Below are 23,437 nucleotides of genomic sequence, written 5' to 3'. Positions count from 1 at the left end.
CAGAGTAAAATACAATTAGATACAAAAAATACTTTCAATTTTGTAAACTTTAACTGTAAATTATCACGGTATCATTACTACTACCCAATTTGACCATGCTGGCAAAATGTATCTGTACATGTGTGCTGCATATTTTAGTACCAGGTCTTGCTTTTTATATATACCGTATTTTCGCATATATTAGACGCATCCAATTATAAGACGCACCCATATATAAGACGCAGGGTTTGGCGATTTGTGTAAAAAAATATTTTAAATAAGATGCCCACGAATATAAGACGCACTCGGTTTCGCGATCTGCCGAACTGAGCAAACCCTATTATGACTCCAGATGACATAGCATTGATTTTTTAAAATAACTTATAAGTTACTTACGATATTGATCTTATCTAATATTATTTTCTTAACTACTATTACATTATTGTTCCAATAAAGTTTAATCAAATCCTTTGAATAATTGTGTGTGTTGTTTTGTTCAAATATGTACCGGTAAAAATCCGTTTTCAAACCACGTGCATCAAAGTGGCTACCGGTACTTTCCTTTGTCATAAACGCAAATATCTCTAATGTTTCGATCACTCACCTGATGTAAACAAGGCTTTATTGACCGTTTTGGCTGGAGTTCAAAGAATTGTTTGAGGCAGGGCCGCAACGGTTATCGTTTGATCTTATCTTCCTGTAGGCGCTAGGCCTAGGCTTCAGCGGCTTGGGTTAGTATATACCGGTATATTCCGGTATATAGGGTATACGTGGGATCAGTCTCTTGTTATAAATAAATGAGTGATCAACCTCTTAAGCATTTATAAAATTTATAAAATTTTCATGATGACAAAGCAAAAATCATATACGGCCAATTTTAAATTAGACATCATCAAGTTTGCCAAGGAGCATGGCAACAGAGCTGCACACCTTCACGCCAGCTGGTCGACAACGTCATGCAACGTACGTAGAGGTATGTAATTGGGTTCTCCGGGCATTGGAGAAAGTGAAAACAACAAAAATCGTCAATGGCTTCAGAAAGTGTCGGATAATTCCAGAACCGCCGATATCAGTTCTTTGGACGACGAATCAGCTGCATCCGATACCACTGACGCCAATGAGGATCGATTATCAGCGGCTATGGAGGTATTCGGTGACGAGAGTGAATTCGATGAAAGTTTCGATGGATTTAAAGCTGAAACTGATAACGATGAAGATGAAGATGAATAGATTTGTGTAAAAAAATAATTAGATAAGACGCCCACGAATATAAGACGCACTTAGGGTGCGGGGTAAGTAAAATTTAATATAAGACGCATCTTATATACGCGAAAATACGGTATATATATATATATATATATATATATATAGGTTATGGGAATCAAGTGTATATAGGTTATGGGAATCAAGTGTCCAGCACATCTGAACTTAATTATTTGTTTATCAAGCACACCTAATCACAAACACCATCAGCACTGATGTTACTTATTTATAAGGCACACCTAATTTAAACATCATAGCACTAAAGTTACTTATTTATAAGGCACACCTAATTTTTAACATCACAGGTCTGATGTTTCTTATTCATAAGGCACACCTAATTTTAAACATCACAGGCACTGATGTTACTTATTTATAAGGCACACCTAATTTTAAACATCATAGCACTGATGTTTCTTATTTATACGGCATACCTAATTTTAAACATCACATGCACTGATGTTACTTGTTTAAATGGTACACCTAATTTTAAACATCATAAGCACTGATGTTACTTATTTATAAGGCACACCTGATTTTAAACATCATAGGCACTGATGTTACTTATTTATAAGGCACACCTGATTTTAAACATCATAGGCACTGATGTTACTTATTTATAAGGCACACCTAATTTTAAACATCACTGACCATGAAGTGTGGCACTTTATCCACTGGAAGATTAGTTTATACAGAATGAACAGCATATGTACAAAACTACATGCATATTTTGTTTTGAGTGCGACGAAAGAAAACGTTTGATATGGTGCATGGATACAGTGAGGCCATCAAACTAAAATGTATTCATATGAGATATTTTGCCCTGACTTAGAACAAACACAAATGAGATTTTTAGCCCCAATTCAGAACAAAACGAATGAGATTTGGCATTCATAATGTATCCCTTCTTTTACACTTTCCAAATATTTTCAGTGACAAAGTTGTAAATGAAATTTGAATCAAATTAAGATTTGCACTAATCTGATTTATTTTATCTACATGTGGATGACAGTGAAATTATTTTTTAACAGTACTTAACTGCCATATTGAATGCTAGACTGACCATATCATATTTAAAGGACCCATAATAAATAGTGTATCAACCATATAAGACTAAATGGGTATGCAATAAGGACATATTCATTCATTAATTTATTTATTTGTTCATTCATTTTCTGCAATATTTCAGGTTTGAAGCAGACATCTCTTCCATTCTTCTCTAGATATTGCTCTACACTTTGTTACTTCATATGACTTCGTTACTTCATCTTTGATGTCATCCAGTCTTGGATTTTCGGTTCTTTTCCATCAATTCTCTCTTCTTTTACATTTCTTAATCAGTTTTCACCCCTCAAGATATGTCCTTTCCATCTTTTCTTATTTGCCAAAATAACTTTCAAGAATCTTCTCTTTGTATCTACTTTAGTACTGGCACACCCTCCCATCAGTTGTACCCCCCACCAATGTTTAGCATGAAAAGCATTAAGGACATACAAATACACAAAACTTATTCATTTCACTCACTGACTTATAATTTCTGATTGGTGACAACTGGTCCCTAACACTGTCAAATTATTGGCATTTCAATGCAAATGGATACTCTCAGCGTAAACAAAAAAACATTACTGGTGTCTAGAATAGTCTATTTCAATAAAAACTGTTTTGTCTATGTCCAGTATCTGCAATGTCGAGTTTTAATATTTCTAAAACAAATGAACAAAGAAATAGGAGGAACTCTTTTATGCATGTGTTCAAAGAGATGTAAATCCACAATTTTCAGGAATTATTGCAATTTTCAAAGATGTTAAACTACATCAAACCTGTTGCTTAAAAAAATGATTGGCCCAAGCAAATATGGTGACCATTTTGCAAAAGAAACTCTCATTTGATTTGAAATGCCAACAAGCTGACAGTGTTTGGGGTGACAACCAGGTTAGAACACATAAATCAATGAATGAAATGACTATATTTTGTGCTTCTTTATGTCTTCTGTTTTGAAAATTGGTGGGGATGTACAAACAAACAGGATGGTGTGAGGATACTTTAACCTTAGTACCTCTTCACACAAGCTGATTTTCTCCATGCATCTCCAAATCCATATCTCAAAAGCTTCTAGCCTTCTTCTTTCTTCCTTCATAAGAGGTGAAGTTTCTGATCCATACAATGCTAATCTCCTTACCAGGGTTTTGATAATCTTCTTTTTCAAATCTTTGTTCATTTTCTGTGTTAGTAATTCTTTCTACTTGTTAAATACATCTGTCACCATTCCAATTCTTGTTTTCACATCTTCTTCACACCTTCCATCTTCCTCAATAACTGATCCTAGATATCTGAACTTTATCATTTGTTAAACTTCTTCACCATCAATTGTGATACTGAGTACTAGATTCCTTCTCTACATACTCTCATGACTTTGGCCTCTTTCACATTGATCTTCATGTCATGCCGCTTACAGTTCTTGTTTAAGGAGACCATTAGATTTTGTAATCCAACTTGTGACCTGGCAACCATACTTTGGTCATCTGCAAATCTTACATCCTGCACCAGTTATCCTCTAACTCTTACTCTTTCTTCCATTTATTCCATTGCCTCAATCATCATCATTTCTGCAATTACAGAGAATAGAAAGGGTGATAACAAGCAGCCCTGCCTGACTCCACATCGTATCTGTCCTAGTTCTGAATTAACTTCTCCAACTCTTATTACTACTTCTTGCTCCATGTAGAGATTGGTGATAACACTTGTGTCTCTTTCAGGCAATTCTAATCTTCTTCAGTAACTCGAACAGTTCAACCCAGTTTACTCATCACAAGCCTTTACAAAGTCCACAAAACAAATGAAAAACTCTTTGTGTCCTAGAGTATGCTCACACAGGGTTCTCATCACAGTTATAGCTTCTCAAATAATGCAACCTTTCCTGAATCCAAAATGAGTCTTACCAATGAAGTAGTTTGTCTTTGATTCCAAATGCTTTATCAACACTTTCTGCATGATTTTTGATGCATGCAATTTTAGGCTAGTTGTTCCACTTGTTTTAGGATCATTGTTGTATGGTTTGTGCATTCTAGTCCATTTGATTTCTTTGGTAAGGTGCCTATTATTTTCCCTGTAAAGTCCTCCAGGCCACTCCCCTGTTGTATACATGTTTTTACAAAGACTTGTGAGGAACTCTGCTGGAATGCCATGAACTCCTCCTGCTTTCTTAAGCTTTAGTTCTTTGACTGACCTCTCACTACTGATTAAAGTACATCAAGTCTTTTCACATCTTCTCCAAAGCTGTCTTCTTTCTCAAGATTTGTTTTGGTCTTTAATAAACATGACTTTGTTGCTTGTAAGTTCTCTGATCTTGGCATACAATAAATCACTCCTTCCTAAAATCTCAAGCAAGTCCAAGGTCCCATATCAAATGTTATATCAACCACAAAAAAATGAAATGAGCATGTAATAAAATCCCATATCAAATCCTATATTTAAGGTTCTGTAATTAGACCCATCTGAAATGCTGCATCAACCAATGTGACATAAGATTAAATGAGCATGTAATAAAGACCCATATCAAATGCTATATCAACCACATAAGATTAAATGAGCATGTAATAAAGACCCATATCAAATGATACATCAACCACATCAGATTAAATGAGCATGTAATAAAGACCCATATCAAATGCTATATCAACTACATAAGATTAAATGAGCATGTAATAAAGACCCATATCAAATGATATATCAACCACATAAGATTAAATGAGCATGTAATAAAGGCCCATATCAAATGCTATATCAACCACATAAGATTAAATGAGCATGTAATAAAGACCCATATCAAATGCTATATCAACCACATAAGACTAAATGAGCATGTAATAAAGGCCCATATCAAATGCTATATCAACCACATAAGATTAAATGAGCATGTAATAAAGGCCCATATCAAATGCTATATCAACCACATAAGATTAAATGAGCATGTAATAAAGACCCATATCAAATGCTATATCAACCACATAAGATTAAATGAGCATGCAATAAAGGCCCATATCAAATGCTATATCAACCACATAAGATTAGTTAGCATGCAATAAAGTATGTTTTAGGTCTTTGCTAGACACAGTTGTTATTATGCATGAGCAAAATGAAGTGCAGTCTTAAACAAATCTGAAACTTGCATGTGTCGTAAAGTCATACACAAATCAGATATCAGAGAATGTGATACAGTATTACACAAATCTGACACATGCAAACATGGTAGAGTCTTACACAAATCTGATAGAAGCAAATGTGGTACAGTATCATACCAATCAGATTACAGTGAATGTTATACAGTCAGACACAAATCTGGTAAGAATGAATTTGGTACAAGTCCTACAGAGATCTGATGGCATATATAGAACATATTACAGAGATCAGATGGCAAATGTGGAACAGTCCTACACAGATCTGATAGCAAGATGTGGAACAGTCCTACACAGATCTGATGGCAAAACTGGAACAGTCCTACACAGATCTGATGGCAAGAAGTGGAACAGTCCTACACAGATCTGATGGCAAATGTGGAACAGTCCTACACAGATCTGATGGCAAATGTGGAACAGTCCTACACAGATCTCATGGCAAATGTGGAACAGTCCTACACAGATCTCATGGCAAATGTGGAACAGTCCTACATAGATCAGATGGCAAATGTGGAACAGTCCTACACAAATCTGACAGCAAGAAAAAAATCTATTGATATTGCTCAACAATTATGTGACAGAAGAAATCAATTATCAATCTCAGCAGTCATAAAAAATCCATGACTATGTGGCCTCAGCAAAAACAGGGATGTACAACTGAAGCTATACTTCAACTTTATTTCATCATGAGAGAACTAGAAATGTGCCAATATGACAAGGATGCTGTCACCAAAATGGAGACACTCAGGAAACCCTGATTCAAGATACAATGATATATTTCCAAGTCCAATGTCGAGAACCCGAATAAATTTTTTTGTAAATTGGTAAAAAGCTAATTTAAATCTTATTTTACAAAACCCCCATATTAAATGTGCTTCAGATTGAACAGATGGATGTCACTGACAAAATAGTCTCTTCCTCCAAGATATGGTGCAGGCAGATGGGTGTGGCTGATAATATACCAACCCCCCAACTCAAGATATGATGCAGACAGATGGGTGTGGCTGATAATATACCCCACCCCCAACTCAAGATATGGTGCAGACACATGGGTGTGGTTGATAATATACTCCACCCCCAACTCAAGATATGGTGCAGACAGATGGGTGTGGCTGATAATATACCCCACCCCCAACTCAAGATATGGTGCAGACAGATGGGTGTTGCTGATAATATACCCCAACTCAAGATATGGTGCAGACAGATCGATGTGACTGATAATATACCCCACCCCCAACTCAAGATATGGTTCAGACAGATGGTTGTGGCTGATAATATTCCCCACCTCCAACTCAAGATATTGTGAAGGAAACAATACAAGTGGATTTAGCCATTAAGATCAGCATGTTTAAATAATGAATATTTTATAACCAGCATAAAAAAATCAATATATCATTTTGTAACATATTTCATCTGGTAACTTAAAAAGTAAGCTTAAATTATGCAATCTTTGTCTGGAAAGAAATTCATGTTTAGTATTAGCTGAGATTTGAATTTAAGACAGATTCCATTTGCAAGAAAGTTGTACCCCATTTATAGTTTGATGTTAACATGCACACCACATTCATTTTGCAGGTCAATGCATATGCAGCAACTACATAGATTCGGCTCTTGGTAGTAGGGGATGAAGTGATTCAATGACGATTTTACCAGCTTTATTTTCAAACACACATCAATACTAATGTTGCAGATTTCAATACACATATCAATACTAATGCTGCAGATTGGAAATTGGAGAGAGAATCAATTCAAAATGTTTTTACTGCATACAATTTACTTTGACTCTTCCATGGCCTGGAATAATTATTAGTTTTTTGCCTATATGTTTTGTTACATGTATTTACATGAACCATATTGTAGCTTGTGTATTGTGATACACATTGATGTGTGACTCCAAAGTAATATTTCATCTCTAATGAGTGTTTCCAGACTACATTGATTTGACACTGGGTGATTCTAGTTTACTGCCTAATGTTGTTGTTGTTTAGGGTTTAACGCCATTTTTCAGCACATTATAGGCTATGTATGGCAGCCAGTATTAATGGTGGAGGAAGAACCCGGGAAAACCCTGGGAAGAACCTCTGACACACGAGAAGCTACTGGAAAACTTTCTCATATACCCACATTGGCCGAATTCTAGACTCAAACCCACGCAGACAGAGGTGAGATGGCAGTGATCCGTAACGGAGAGCGCTTTAGACCACTCGGCCACTCAAGGCCCCCACTGCCTAATGTAATCATGCGATTGTTTAACATGCTGATTCAGTAAAGATGTAGTCATATGTAAAATTATTTTCTACTGCTAAATCCATATAAACATGAAAGACTGTGTCATTTGCTTATTCAGATTTTAAAAATACAAATGCATGGAGCATTGATGGCTCAAACAAGCAAAAAACACAGTCTAACAGAATAATATATCAATTGCCAGTGTAAGAAAGTAACTTTAAAATTAATTAATGTTATAAAATGCATCAGAATATAAATTTTTCCAGAGTTTTGACTAGAACGACAACAATTTAAGAAATTTATTGGTCAAAAGCATTATATTTATTGCAGACTGTAGTCCTTCAGTTCTAATTACTGTGAGTGTTAATTCCACAACAACTGCTGTCGTCAAGTGTGCATTAATTGTAAAATAAATCTGTCATATGTCATATGCCAACCAATTCTATTTGTTCATGGTGGCATAAAATAAACAGCAAGTCTTACATAAATATGTTCTACAAATGCATTTTTCTTTCCATCATAGAATCTATGCAAAATGAATTACCTGACACTCCACAGAATAATAAAAAATATTCCCAAATTATTTCGCATGCTGTGCTAGAACTATCAGTGCTAGTGATTTGCAGTACCAACAGTAATGGTCATGTTCATAAGGGACCTTACTGTTGCATAATAGTAGTTGTTGTAATGTACTAGCAGCTTTGCTGGATCATCTCACAGTACAGACCTCCATTAACTGTACTATGGGTCGCTTTTTGGGCTCCCATGTACAACATTAAAAAAAGGAACCTCTGTACTAAATGACAATCGGTTAACCACATATATCTAAAAAGAATAAGACCAAATAAATGATAACTAAAGAAAGTTATTATTTTATGAGAAGAAATATTATAAGGAGTTAGAGTGTGAAACAAATGGATGGGTTTTAACACAACTGTGTGAGATGTGACATTTATGCTAATGGGGAATTATAATGGGAGATATTATAACATTACTTTCCATTTAATATGGGCAGCATAGAGCCTGACCTACCATTGATTAATCCACCATGTACATTAAGGTCTACAATGAGTCTGTAGCACTTACAATTTGAAGTGCATATGACAGACCCTGGCCCACTATCACTTAATCCACCACGAGATTAAGGTTTACACAGAGTCTGTAGTACTTATGATTTGAAGTGCATATGACAGACCCTGGCCCACTATCACTTAATCCACCACCAGATTAAGGTTTACACTCACTGTAGTACTTGTAAGTTTAAGTGCATACAACAGACCCTTGTCTACAAGAACATAATGAAATCACAGATCAATACCTGATTTACTTGCTGTTGGATTCTCATTACATTTATATCATCGCTCAAAAAAACCACGCATCTTCTCAATATGCTGACTGGGTAAAATGTTTATTTCTTACTCATCCCCATACCAAGTACATGCAGATTCACTCACTGTGAATAAATCTCTGTCCATTTGATGACAATAAACATTGGCCATTGCCTAACATCTAGTGCGTGTCAATTATTGACTAATTTTGTCACCGCTTCAGTCGAGAACATATCACAAAATGAAACAGACTTTTGTTTTTTTGTCCGCAAGTACCAGATGCAAGTTTCATACTGTCACAAAAATGTTATGTTCAGAATGAACAGAATGGGTTTGAGACCCTCATAATACATTGCCTCTTTGACAAACAAGCGACAAGGTTTGTATACTAACTCGAGTAATTGCAGTTTCACAAATAGCCCTGAATATTCGAAAGGTATTTGTACTGATAGCGACAGTTTTCAGTACTGTAGGCATCTTTTAATGCTGAGATATTTTGCCTTACAAAGAGCTATCACACATCTTTACAAGTTTGATCTATCAAAAGTTAAGAGCCCGAGAATATCAAACTTGTATTATTTGTACTCTCGTTAAACACTTTTAAACTTGCCCCAGGTCTTCAGATTTTCAAGGTTGCAGCTTTATTGATACACTGCCACACCAAAGTGAAGACTACCCCCAGTTATTTCTAAAAGTACATAATCATTTTTCACACAGTGAAGACTTCCATACTTATTTTTACAAATATGTAATTACTTTCACATAGTGAAGACTCCCCCATTTATTTCAGTAAGCATGTAATTGCTTTAGACAAAGTAAAGACTCCTGCAGATATATCTATAAGTAATTACTTTTCACAGTGTGAAGACTCCCAGTTATTTCTTTAAGTATATAAATTTACCAAGATTGCTAAAAGTAAGTTATCACCTTAAATGGGAATGCCTTTAAGAAATTGCAGGCTAGGTGTACAGCCGTAATTTATAGAGTTAAATATATTGTCTCTTATCATATATTTTCTACATTGGCTATGTAATAGAAAGGATTCAAACCTGCTGTCTTCACTATGATGAAAAAAATATTTCCATGAATTTAACCCGCTTTTAATACCATGCTTGCATCACATACTGGGGCCTTGAGTGGCTGAGTGGTCTAAAGCTCTCACCATTCCAGATCACCGCAATCTCACCTCTGTCTGCGTGGGTTTGAGCCTAAGGCTCAGCTAGCGTGGATACGTGAGAAAGCCTGCCATTAGCTTCTCGTGGGTCGGTGGTTCTTCTCTGGGTTTTCCAGGGTTCTTCCTCCACCAGTTATACTGGCCGCCATGTATAGCCTATCTTGTGCTGAAAAATGGTGTTAAACCATAGAACAACAACAGCAACAACAGCATCACATACTTGTGCTTTTTAGTAACAGACTAGTGTAAGCAGTGTACTGGAGAAGTGTATGGTTTTGAGGAAAATGAGGAAGTGAATGATTTAACTATTGCAGCTCACTAATCACATGGGTAAGTGATTTGAAACTTTTCTCCAGAACCTTTATAAATATTGTTATGTATATTTGATTTGCATTGTTTGTTAGTTTTTTCTGTAGTTTTTTTGCTTTATTATCTGCTGTTATGGGTTATGTAAAATTGTATCTAGTACCTAACCCTCTCCAAAATCAGTGACTGTTTTATAAACAGCATGGATTATCTTTTCCTGACTGAGGGATAAATATTAGGATTATTATCTTAAGTTGAGTCAAGGGCATTGGCATTTTTCACATAGACCTGGCAATGTGATGATTGCCAAATGTTTTGTTATGGTTTTTAGTAGCAAACCTAATTATTACTGCAACAACATCTGAGCAGAATAAAGTTGTATTATTCTTGTGCAGTAGTTTGACTAATGGGTAAATTATTTAATTTAAAATATTCTTCTCTGGAAATACATAGTGCTCAAAAAATAATATTCTTGGACATAAAGACATGGAATTAGAGTGAAATTAAAATAAGGATTTATTCTTGGATTGTATTATTGTGATTCAGTAAAAGACTGCTGGCACATTGCCATAACACAGGTCACCACAGGCACATCAACACTTCCAGCTTTGGATTTATTTTGGAATACCACTAAAGCTTTTTCAGAACTTTAATCTTTAGGACTTGTGTTAGAAATTCTAGCATTTTTTTAGATTTAATTTGTATTTGTTATTTTCTTTACACTTTCACTTTGTAGTCTAGGAAAATAAACTATTTGTTTAATTTTACAAAACCTGTTGGCTTTGCTCTTTTCTGTTACTCTGTTTAAGTCGAAACAATATACTTATACAGGTAAACATGTTATAATGCAATTCGTTATAACGCGATTCTGCTTATAATGTGATGGCAACATGGCTCACATTTTTAATTTACAGTGACCTCTCTTTTGAACATCCTACATACATGCTCTCAGAAAACCAGATTATTCGTATCCCTAGCAGATTTTTAATTGTAGCACTGTGTTTAATGTTGCCTTAACTTCGCCATACACCATTTCTGCCATGTTGGCATGTAAACAATTCAAAACTGAAGTATATTTGATGTCTGTGAAATACAGCGAACAAAACAAATGATATATGATCAAGAGGTTATTTAAAATTGATGACATTGTAATTTCAATGAACATTTTTTGAAGAAAAAAATTAAAGCGATCCCGCTAATATAGTGAAGTTATTCTTTGGACCCCGAGCATCGCATTATAATGGATTTTACTGGTACATATACATATAACAGCAATAAAAACTTTAATGAATGGCAGCCCTACTCATTTTGCCAAGCATGGTTAATAAAATCTTGTAGACACTTACCTAAGATAGGGCACACTGGCAAATATGGGGTTGATCCCATCCCCTTGAAATCGACTGGGCCATTTTGAACTGACAAATCTCTGGACCTTGTGAACATTTTTCCAGGTACCATCAGGCACAAGCTTTGGAAGACTTGATGAGCCAGCTCCAAAACTGCTTAAAATGGGTTAGAAAAACAAAATGGTAGTTATCAGTGCCAAATTAATTTGTGTCTGAGACTAAATAAAATAAAGTTTACAACTGTAAAACATGCACACTGAATTCAATAAATATTTTAGTGTTATCATTTTTTATCTTCACAGAACAGTGGTACTGTCAGTAGTATTGTGAAGAGGATAATCTGACATGTTAACATTTTGTACAAATATACGTGAATGGAAGAAACACAGGAGTTTCTGCATTTCAGTTAAAGATACAGTTTGACTCAAAGAAGGGTCACTTGAGGGGTTTAAAACTTACTAGCCGTAAGAAATTTCCAGGAATCCACAATAAGTCAATTTCTTCTGAATGTCTGCTCATTTTAACTAATGAGTACAGAAATGATCTCAGATATTCTTTAAACATGCAAACAGACTAAAGTAACAAAGCCATTATCTTGTATCATGATGAGATAGTGCAGTAAAACATTATTTGATAAGGACTTTGATAGAAGATTGCTGAACTAGTCTCAGATACTGTCAATGCTAAGTTTGGTTAAAAAATGTGATGAATATTTTTGGGGAAAAGAAACAGGTATTAACTGTCATCATGCAATGTGTTCCTCAGACATATCATTGAACTGTCATCATGCAATGTGTTCCTCAGATATATCATTGAACTGTCATCATGCAATGTGTTCCTCAGATATATCATGAACTCTCATCATGCAATGTGTTCCTCAGATCTATCATAAAACTGTCATCATGCAATGTGTTCCTCAGATATAAAATTGAACTGTCATCATGCAATGTGTTCCTCAGATATATCATTGAACAGTCATCATACAATATGTTCCTCAGATATATCATAAAACTGTCATCATGCAATGTGTTCCTCAGACACATCACTGAACAGTCATCATGCAATGTGTTCCTCAGATATATCATTGAACTGTCATTATGCAATGTTTTCCTCAGATATATCATTGAACTGTCATCATGCAATGTGTTCCTCAGATATATCCACTAACTGGGTTTGATAAAAATCCATTCATACTTGTTTGTTTTCATGCTCATAAGTCATGGCAGATAACACCCCAGGTCAAGACCTTGGAATCAATGTTAGAGTGATGACTGTTAAATTATTGAAAACATTGCTCAAAATTCATTAGGTTTGCATTCATAAGTTCAATGAAATCCAAAAATATCAGCAGTGATCTTGGACTTAACCCAAAGGTCACATGTACACAGTGCTCCCTTTCAATACTTTGGATGTGTTGATGGTCAGATGATATTCAAGCAGGAACAAAATTACATTTTGCAGAGGTGTTTAGTGAAATCATTGCCACCATTGTTTCAAGCGGAGCAGAGATTTCTGAGATGCATATCTGCCAACTTTCTGCCAGAGATTATGAGCTTTTCAGTTTCATACTGGAGTGGGTAATATTGTTGTTGCAAGTGGGGAGGGGCATTGCATGCAGCTGAAGTCAATAACAATTTATACTGGATACAAATATTTTGCTAATATAATTAAATCAATCTTGTTTCAATGGGAATTTTAAACTTAACTGATAATAAATACTGACTGAAATATCGAAATAAAACTATGTGGTCTTTATACAATATCAAAATGTCACATGAAGCCAACTATGTTAGTAAGCAAACCAAACCTAACCCATAGTTAGGGTTATGTGTATGTAGTCTTTGACCAGTAGAGTCAACCAGACCAGCTTTGGGTAAGGGTTATGAGGCATGTAGTTTCTGACCAGTAGAGCTAACCTGACCAGCTATGGTTTAGGGTTATGTGCATGTAGTCTTTGACCAGTAGAGGTAACCTGACCAGTTATGGGTTAGGGTTATGAGGCATGTAGTCTTTGACCAGTAGAGTTAACCAGACAAGCTTTGGGTTAGGGTAATGTGCATGTAGTCTTTGACCAGTAGAGGTAACCTGACCAGCTATGGGTTAGGGTTAAGGTTATGTGTATGAATTCTTTCATAAACTTTCTTTGTGACTTAAGTACCACATACTTATAAAACTGATTTATTATAAAACAAAATCCATCATCGTATTCATATCATTTATTATAAAACTAAATCCATTGTCGTATTCATATTCAATGTGATTTATTATAAAACTAAACCCATCATCGTATTCATATCATTTATTATAAAACTAAATCCTAAGTCGTTTTTTTTATTCAATATCATTTATTATAAAACTAAATCCATAGTCGTATTTATATTCAATATGATTAATTATAAAACAAAATCCATAGTCATATTCATATTCAATAAAATTTATTACAAAACTAAATCCATCATCGTATTCATATCATTTATTATAAAAAATAAAACTAAATCCTAAGTCGTATTTATATTCGATATGATTTACTATAAAACAAAATCCATAGTCATAATCATATTCAATAAAATTTATTATAAAACTAAATCCATAGTCGTATTCATATTCGATATGATTTATTATAACACCAAATCCATTATTGTATTCATATAATTTATTATAAAACTAAATCCATCATCATATTCATATCATTTATTATAAAACTAAATCCTAAGTCATATTTATATTCAACATCATTTATTATAAAACTAAATCCTAAGTCGTATTTATATTCAATATGATTTAATATAAAACTAAATCCTAAGTCGTATTTATATTCAATATGATTTAATATAAAACTAAATCCATAGTCGTATTCATATTCAATAAAATTTATTATAAAACTAAATCCATAGTCGTACATGTATTTATATTCAATATCATTTATTATAAAACTAAATCCATAGTCATATTCATATTCGATATGAGTTATTATAAAACTAAATCCATAGTCATACATGTATTCATGTTCAATATCATTTATTATAATACTAAATCCTAAGTCGTATTTATATTCAATATGATTTAATATAAAACTAAATCCTAAGTCGTATTCATATTCAATATCATTTATTATAAAACTAAATCCATAGTCATATTCATATTCAATAAAATTTATTATAAAACTAAATCCATAGTCGTACATGTATTTATATGCAATATCATTTATTATAAAACTAAATCCATAGTCGTATTCATATTCAATAAAATTTATTATAAAACTAAATCCATAGTCATACATGTATTTATATTCAATACCATTTATTATAAAATTAAATCCATAATCATATTCATTATCATTTGCTGTACTATTTGTGGAGAACCAGTTTCAGCTAACTAGTAAATCAATCCAAATGAACTTCAATGAAATCAGTCAATAATTACCTGGCTATTTCTGATGTCTGTCTGTTTAATGTTGGTTCTCCTGAAATGGCTGTTATGTCTGGAAATCTGACATGGTCCCGATATTTGACTTGTTGCCTGGCAAGTTCCCTTACATCATCATCAGTATGGTAATAGGCACTCTTCACACGATGAAAATTATCCTGTCTTGTGTATACTAATTTCTCCTATAAATGAGTTTGAGAGGGAATGTTACTAGTTTCAGTATCAACTGAAAAGAGTGTGTGACCTGTTAAAGATTGCATAAACATTCATGAAAAGGAAACAGCAAAGATTTCATATCATCATCTAAACTTCGATAGAAATAAAGTGAAAATTTTAGAAAACCATAGCCTAATGAAACTGACATTCATGTCAGGAATACATCTTGGCAAACATCCAACTTAAAGATCTACATTAATGTTAAATTAATGAGCCAAGTTAAGTTAATGTCAATGTTAAGTTAACATGCCCCAGCAACCAAGTGCAGAGAATCATTTAAAAAAGCAAGTGTTCTCCATTGTATAGTAGTGTTAGAGACCAGGTCACAGGTTTACACTGCTAAAAGTGAAGGCCAAAAGGCTTTGAGGATCTGGTTTTTCACTATTCATAAGCAGATTGAAGTTGCTAAGAAGATTGTCACAAAATTCATGAAGTGAAATCATCCTACTACAGTTCTAAGATCAATGCAATCATTGAAGGTTCCAGCTGCAATTAGAACTCTTTGAGATTATGGACAAACAAATGTCTTGAAATAAATGTACACCAATTCTAATGAACTTCTCTTTTGTTGACCTTCCAGACCCATTTGCAAATTTCTTCATTGACAAAGTACAATCAATTAGAAATAAGCCTGACAACACAATTTCAACTGACTGATCATCACCATACAGTTGTGATAAAGAATATCAATGTCAACCTTTAACAGCATTTGAACCTGTCTCTATGAATTTGGCACAAACAATTGTGAAAAAGGGCTCCCCAAAGTCATGTGAACTCAATCCTATTCCATCATCACTGCTGCTTGAGAGCTTAGATTTAATATTACCCCCACTAACTGATGTTATCAATCACCTGAAAAATTCCTATAATTTAAGCCTCTGTTGAAGAAACAGACACTTAACATGACAATTTTAAGGAAATACTGCCCTGTTTCTATTCTACTATACATGTCATAAATATCTGAAAAAGTTGTTTTATCCCAACTTGTATCCCATCTGAATTCAAATAGTCATTTCAGCTATTTGCAGTCCACATATTGCCCTCATCATAGTACTGAAGATGCCCTTCTGAGATTAGATAACAACATACTCCCTGCTTTGGATAGTGGAAAGATTAGTTTTCATGCTATTGACTTGTCTGTGGCATTTTACATAAAAGATTTTGATATATTACTTTACCATTTCCAGCATGTTTGGTTTTCATGATACAATCTTACTAGATTTAAGTCCTACATAGTCAAGAGGACACATATTTTGTCCATAAATGGAAAATATTTCAGCCTTGATGATCCATGATTTGGTGTTCCACAAGGTTCTATTTTTGGTCCAGTTCTCTTCATTGTACACACTCAGTCACTCTCAAGTATCATGATCAACATCTGGTGTCTCACCAACTATGTGCTGCTGATACTCAAATAGACAAATCTAGCTGCCCAAATGAAGTTGAGGCTACCATCCAAAGCATACAGAGGTGCATTTTCAATGTGATGCCTTGGATGACATACAACAAGCTGCAGATCAATGATGATAAAAATGATGCCATCCTGATCATCCCACAATGACTTTCTAGGTTACATCCTTTATCTTAAACAATAAGTACCAGCAATACCAACATTAAGTTCACATAGTCAGTACAAAACCTAGGTGCCCATCTAGACAGTATGCTGTCATCACACCAACATAAATGAACATATGCAAAACTGCGAATCTGGAGCTGAGAAAAATTAGCTCCATTTGCAATTATCCTTCAGCTGATGTGACTAAAATATGTATGTGCTCCTCAGTACTTTCAAGACTGGGCTATTATAATTCACTTCTCTCTGGTTCATCTCAGTATTTACTATGGAAACTTCAAACAGTTAAAAACACAGCTGCTCAAATTATCCTTAGAGGATGAAAAACTAAACAAACCTCCCCCCTCCTCTGTAACCTGGCTACCAATTTGATCCAGAATCAAACATAAAAACTTTTCACTATGATATGCTACAATTTACTGACTGCCTCCAGTACAATATACTTATCTGACCTCACCCATGTGCATACCCCATCTATAAACTTACCCTCCTCTTCCAACACTTGAATTCTCATTATGTTCCCATTGTTAAAACAAAGTCATACAGACTACATTCTTTTGTGTACTAAGGCTCAGCTACATGGAACAAACTACCCATGGATCTTAGACATTAGGACACTGTGATCTCATTTAAAGAGTGCTCTTAAAACTCACCTATTTCAATTACAAGAACAGACTTAAAGACTTAATAATGCTTACTTCCTTAATTATTGTCAGTTTTATTTATTTTGTAATTTCATGGTGTTTGTTTTTTGTTATCTTGTCGTTGTATATGCTTTTATGTGTTATCCAATACTGTAAAGCACTTACAGCCTCTAAAGATTAGGCACTGTACTAAGTCCACTTCATTATTATTATTATTATTATTATTATTATTATTATTAAGTTAATCAGGCAATATGGAATTATTAAGACAATCAGGCAATATGGAAGGAAGTTCAGTTAATCAGTCAATATAGTTAGAAGTTTGATCATATCCACATTTTCTTCCTTGGTGTGCAATTGTTAAATCAAGCAAATTCTAGAAACAGATGTCCCACACCTTTGCTGGCTTTGCTGATATCAAACTGCATAGATAAAAGTTTATTCAAAATTGTAAAAACCGCAACAACTGAAACTGGCGTATCAATCAAGGGCTATAACTCTGCTAATATTACAGAATATTAACAATCAAGTCCAGCCAGTGTCTCATGGAAATTAGGCCACATGCTATGTTTCGGTTGAAAGCCAATAATAATTAAGGGAGTTACTGTGCTGCCAGAAACAAAAGTGGTTAGGTTCTAATAACCAAGGGGCTGTGACTGCACTACATGACAAGGGTTGTTGTTGTTGTAGTGTTTAACGCCATTTTTCAGCACATGATAGGCTATACATGGCGGCCAGTATTAAAGGTGGAGGAAGAACCCTGAAAAACCCAGGGAAGAACCACCGACCCACGAGAAGCTACTGGCAGGCTTTCACACGTACCCACGCTAGCTGAGCCTTGGACTCGAACCCACGCAGACAGAGGTGAGATGGCAGTGATCCGTAACGGAGAGCGCTTTAGACCACTCGGCCACACATGACAAGGGTAACAACTGACTGTAGCCAAGGTCTGAACAATATAAAGCTGTATACCAAACTTGATTAAAATTCAATAATAATCATGGAATTTACTGTACAGAAAAGGACTTTGGGTGGTCTGAAAATCAGGAGAAATAACTTTGCTAAATGATGAGACTGAATACCGAAAAGTGAACTCAGACAAGGTCTTATTGATACATACAAAACTAGGATGAAATCCAATATTAATTAAGAGAGTTCTTGCACTGACAACAGGTGTGGGTAGGTCTGACAATCATGGCTGTAACTCCACTAAAAGGTGAATCTGAACATTGACACCTGAACTCAGCCAAAAGTTTGTTAATATCAAAATTCATTCAAAATAGGAACCAAAATCAATAATAATTTAATGACTTACTTTTCTAAAACAAAAGCAGGTTGGTGGGACAGCCATGAGCAATAACTCAGAAAAATAATGTCACTAAACACTAACAACTGAACTCAGCCAAAGTCTCATAGCTACATACCAAATTGGATGGAATTCAATAATGACTAAGGGAGATATCATGCAGAATGAAAGATGTATGAAAGTAAAGACAGAGAGAAGGACATAAAGAAAAGTCCATTTATATCCCCATCACCAAAAGCAGAAGAAAATAAAAGCATCTACCGGTAAATTAAATTTAAGCAACTCGCTCTAGTATTTAGTTGAACCAAATACGTGTATAGACAATACTGAAAAATATATGTCTAGTATTTAAACTAGATAATGTAATATGGAAAAATCTGTCTCTAGTATTTTAACCAAATACAATTAATAAAGAAAAAATTAATTCTTGTATTTAACCTAAATAATGTAATTTGGAAAAATCTATATATTTTTGTAAAACCAAATATATGTAATTTTAATTCTAACAAATGCATGTAATATGGAAACAAATTCTGAGGTATTTAGTTGAACCAAAGACATGCAATACAGAAAAATCTGTGTCTAGTGTTTTTAGTTCTAGCAAATAAATATAATCTATGTTGGGGTTTGGACTGAGACAAGGAAATCCCAGTCAAGGGGTTACATTATTTGTCTCCCCACAAGGCTTGCCAAAGGGTGGGGGGGAGACATATAATGTACCCCCACGACTGCGATTTCCTTGTCTCGGCCCAAACCCCAACATAGATTCTTTTTCTCACTCAATGATTCCCTTTAAAGTAAAAAAGAACTTCTCACATGTGCAATATAGTGCACATGCCAATCTTTACATACGGTGCATTAATACAAATAAATTAATGAGGACTGTGGCATGTCATTCGAAGTATACAGTTTGTATGCATGAGCCAAAAAACATAACAACATAAAACGTTACATGGTATTGAATCATTATCACATTTAATATATGGATGTTATATGAAATCAACAATAAATAGTTAATATTTATTACAAGAAAATATTTCATTTTTATCAGTCCCAATTTAGAAAATTATATTATAAATAATAAATCAATGCTGTGGGCCCACACCTATGCTGTAGTGTATAGGCTATTATTATAACGAAAAGTTACATGTAGCATGAGTGTCCATGCTTGGGTTATTCACAGGTAATTAGTGATCAGTGTCACTAACGTATATAACTCCTTTTTTGTGGAGGAGGTGAAACTGTCTGTGACAAACTTGGGTTGTCCTTAATATTAATTGTAAAATTATCCCTGTGTATAAAAGACCCTCCAAATACGGACCCTGGCAGATAACCATGTGCTAAAATTCCAAGTTCACTGGTTCTTTGAAAATTTATTTTTCTGTCTTGGAAATATGGCAAGTGCTACAGTGAAATCTGCTTATGGATTAAGGTATTGACAGATAAATGATTCCTTCTGGCTGGTAAGTGCATTACTTGTCATTAAATATTGTAAGTATATCTTTTATTCAACTGGGGCACAATGGATACGCTTAACAAAATTAGAACAAAGCATGTTTGACATAACACATTTCTCGCTGGTACAAACTTTTCCGTAGTTATTAAGAGAGTTGGGAGGTTATGAGTCTATATTTATGGATGAGAGTTTTCTGTCATAGTTCATTTCACACAACATTGAGAATTTTATCCTCTCTGTAGCACAGTCAATTTTCAGGTCAGCGTCATTAAATGTAGTTAACAGTATATAATTTGTTTCACACAAAGTATTTAAAACTAGTTATGTAGCTTTAGCTACATTTAATGACACTGACCTGAAAATGTATTGAGCTAGGCCTGCATTTAGGATAAAACTGACCATTTTGTGTGTAACGAACTAGCATAATACCAAAAAGCTCGACATCATATGCGTGTGCATTTGTCTCTCTCAAAATGTTTTTGTATGGTGTGTTCTCAAACATGGATTTACCTTAAGTTATTAAGTTTTTGTTATATATTAGTTGTTGCTGTTGTTTGATTTTAAAATAACTATGTCAGGCACAGCAGAAGATAGCGGGTTTCTTTCATTTAAAATAGTTCTGAGCATGTGGACACCTTGACTGAGATGGCTGGTCTGAGGTGACTAGACTGAGATAAGAAAGTAAGGTTAGCAAAACAGCTAGATTTCACTGTCGCATGGCTGAGAAAGAAAAATCAACCAAATACATGTAATACAAAAAAATCAGTCTCTAGTATTTAGTCCAATAAAATCCATGTAATACAGAAAAATCTGTCTCTAGTATACAGTCAAACCAAAAAGACATACTACAGAAAAATCTGTCTCTAGGATTTAAACTAAATACATGTAATACAGAAAAATCTGAGACCTTCTAGAACATGCTTAGTTCTGTACAATATTAACTTTAACATCATTGCCATACAAATAGACCAATGTATTTGGCTGCACCATACTAATGAATATTATTAAGAAGAAAAGAAAGAAAAAAAAACCACATCATGCCTTTCTCTTGACTGAACAATGTTCTTACAGCTAGTGCTGATAATATATTATGGAACAAATACAACCTCTACAATAAAAAAGTTTGTAAACTTGCTACGAGATGAAAAAAATGAAATGTAATGATACTGGTAAATAGAGGTCTCTAGAAACACCTTTACCAATGTTTGCCTTGTACAAAGCAAAACTATAATTACCTGGGACCTGTGTTTATTTCTGGTGCAAAACGAAATTATGTGGTTGGGCCTTGTGCAAACTTGTGTAAAGAAGTTTTATTTCTTTAAATGCCTGATATATAATTGTCTCACTCATGATGTATAATAAGTACATGGAGGGTTGTACTAGCTGTTTGGTATCAATAAAATTAAAATCTGATATTTGTATCCATTGTAATTTTGTGGTGACAAATTCTTTGAATTTCTTCTCATCTCTTTATTGTCTAATCTGGCAGTTTGACCTTTTATTAGAATATTCTATAGTCCAACCTGGCAGTTTGACCGTTTATTAGAATATTCTATAGTCCAACCTGGAAGTTTGACCTTTTATTAGAATATTCTATAGTCCAACCTGGCAGTTTGACCTTTAATTAGAATATTCTATAGTCCAACCTGGCAGTTTGACCTTTTATTTGAATATTCTATAGTCCAACATGGCAGTTTGACCTTTAATTAGAATATTCTATAGTCCAACCTGGCAGTTTGACCTTTTATTTGAATATTCTATAGTCCAACATGGCAGTTCGACCTATTATTATAATATTCTATAGTCCAACCTGGCAGTTTGACCTATTATTAGAATATTCTATAGTCCAACCTGGCAGTTTGACCTATTATTAGAATACTTAAGCCTCCAACATGGCAGCTGGATCTATTAAAATAATACTTTTTATAATTCAACCTGGCAATCTGACCCACTCTTAGAATACTATTTATAGTCCAAACAGACAGTCTAGCCCATTTTTAGAATACTATTTATAGTCCAAATAAGCATTCTGACCTATTGTTAAAATACTATTTAAAGTCCAAATAGGCAGTCTGATCCTATTTTAAAATAATATTGATAGTATGAATAGGCAGTCTGACCCATTGTTAGAATACTATTTATAGTCCAAATAAGCATTCTGACCTATTGTTAAAATACTATTTAAAGTCCAAATAGGCAGTCTGATCCTATTTTAAAATAATATTGATAGTATGAATAGGCAGTCTGACCCATTGTTAGAATACTATTTATAGTCCAAATGGGTGTCTGATCTATTGTTAGAATAATATTTATAGTCCAAATAGATAGACTAGCTTCTTGTTAGAATACTATTTATAGTCTGAATAGGCAGTCTGACCTGTTGTTAGAATACTATTAATAGTCAAAATAGTCTGAATAGTCAGTCTAACCTATCATTAAAATACTGTTTATAGCCTGAATAGGCAGTCTGACCCATTGTTAGAATACTGTTTATGGTCCATACAGGAAGTCTGACCTATTGTTAAAATACTGTTTACAGTCCAAATAGGCAGTCTGGCATTGTTAGAATAATAGTTATAGTCTAGAATAGGCAGTCTGACCCACTGTTAGAATACTGTTTATGGTCCATACAGGAAGTCTGACCTATTGTTAAAATACTGTTTACAGTCCAAATAGGCAGTCTGACCCACTGTTAGAATACTGTTTATGGTCTATATAGAAAGTCTGACCTATTGTTAAAATACTGTTTACAGTCCAAATAGGCAGTCTGACATTGTTAGAATAATAATTATAGTCTAGAATAGGCAGTCTGACCCACTGTTAGAATACTGTTTATGGTCCATACAGGAAGTCTGACCTATTGTTAAAATACTGTTTACAGTCCAAATAGGCAGTCTGACATTGTTAGAATAATAGTTATAGTCTAGAATAGGCAGTCTGACCCACTGTTAGAATACTGTTTATGGTCCATACAGGAAGTCTGACCTATTGTTAAAATACTGTTTACAGTCCAAATAGG

General features: G+C 34.2%; 1 protein-coding gene across 1 annotated transcript in view; it reads right to left on the bottom strand.

Moving 5' to 3' along the window:
- LOC149792288 (uncharacterized) overlaps nt 1-23,437 on the bottom strand; it is a 132,558-nt gene that overhangs the window by 79,461 nt on the left and 29,660 nt on the right. Inside the window, exons 3-5 of the mRNA XM_089969553.1 lie at nt 15,221-15,405; nt 11,798-11,953; nt 4,179-4,474 (exon numbers count right to left, since the gene is read on the bottom strand). Of these exons, the coding sequence (XP_089825679.1) occupies nt 4,179-4,474; nt 11,798-11,953; nt 15,221-15,405 (637 nt within the window). The remainder of the gene's footprint in view (nt 1-4,178; nt 4,475-11,797; nt 11,954-15,220; nt 15,406-23,437) is intronic.

Source organism: Sinohyriopsis cumingii, chromosome 9, assembly GCF_028554795.1.
Source record: "Sinohyriopsis cumingii isolate HCF-2022 chromosome 9, ASM2855479v2, whole genome shotgun sequence".
NCBI lineage: Eukaryota > Metazoa > Mollusca > Bivalvia > Unionida > Unionidae > Sinohyriopsis > Sinohyriopsis cumingii.
Note: the sequence above shows the minus strand (reverse complement) of the source record. Positions and strands in the feature narration are given on the sequence as shown.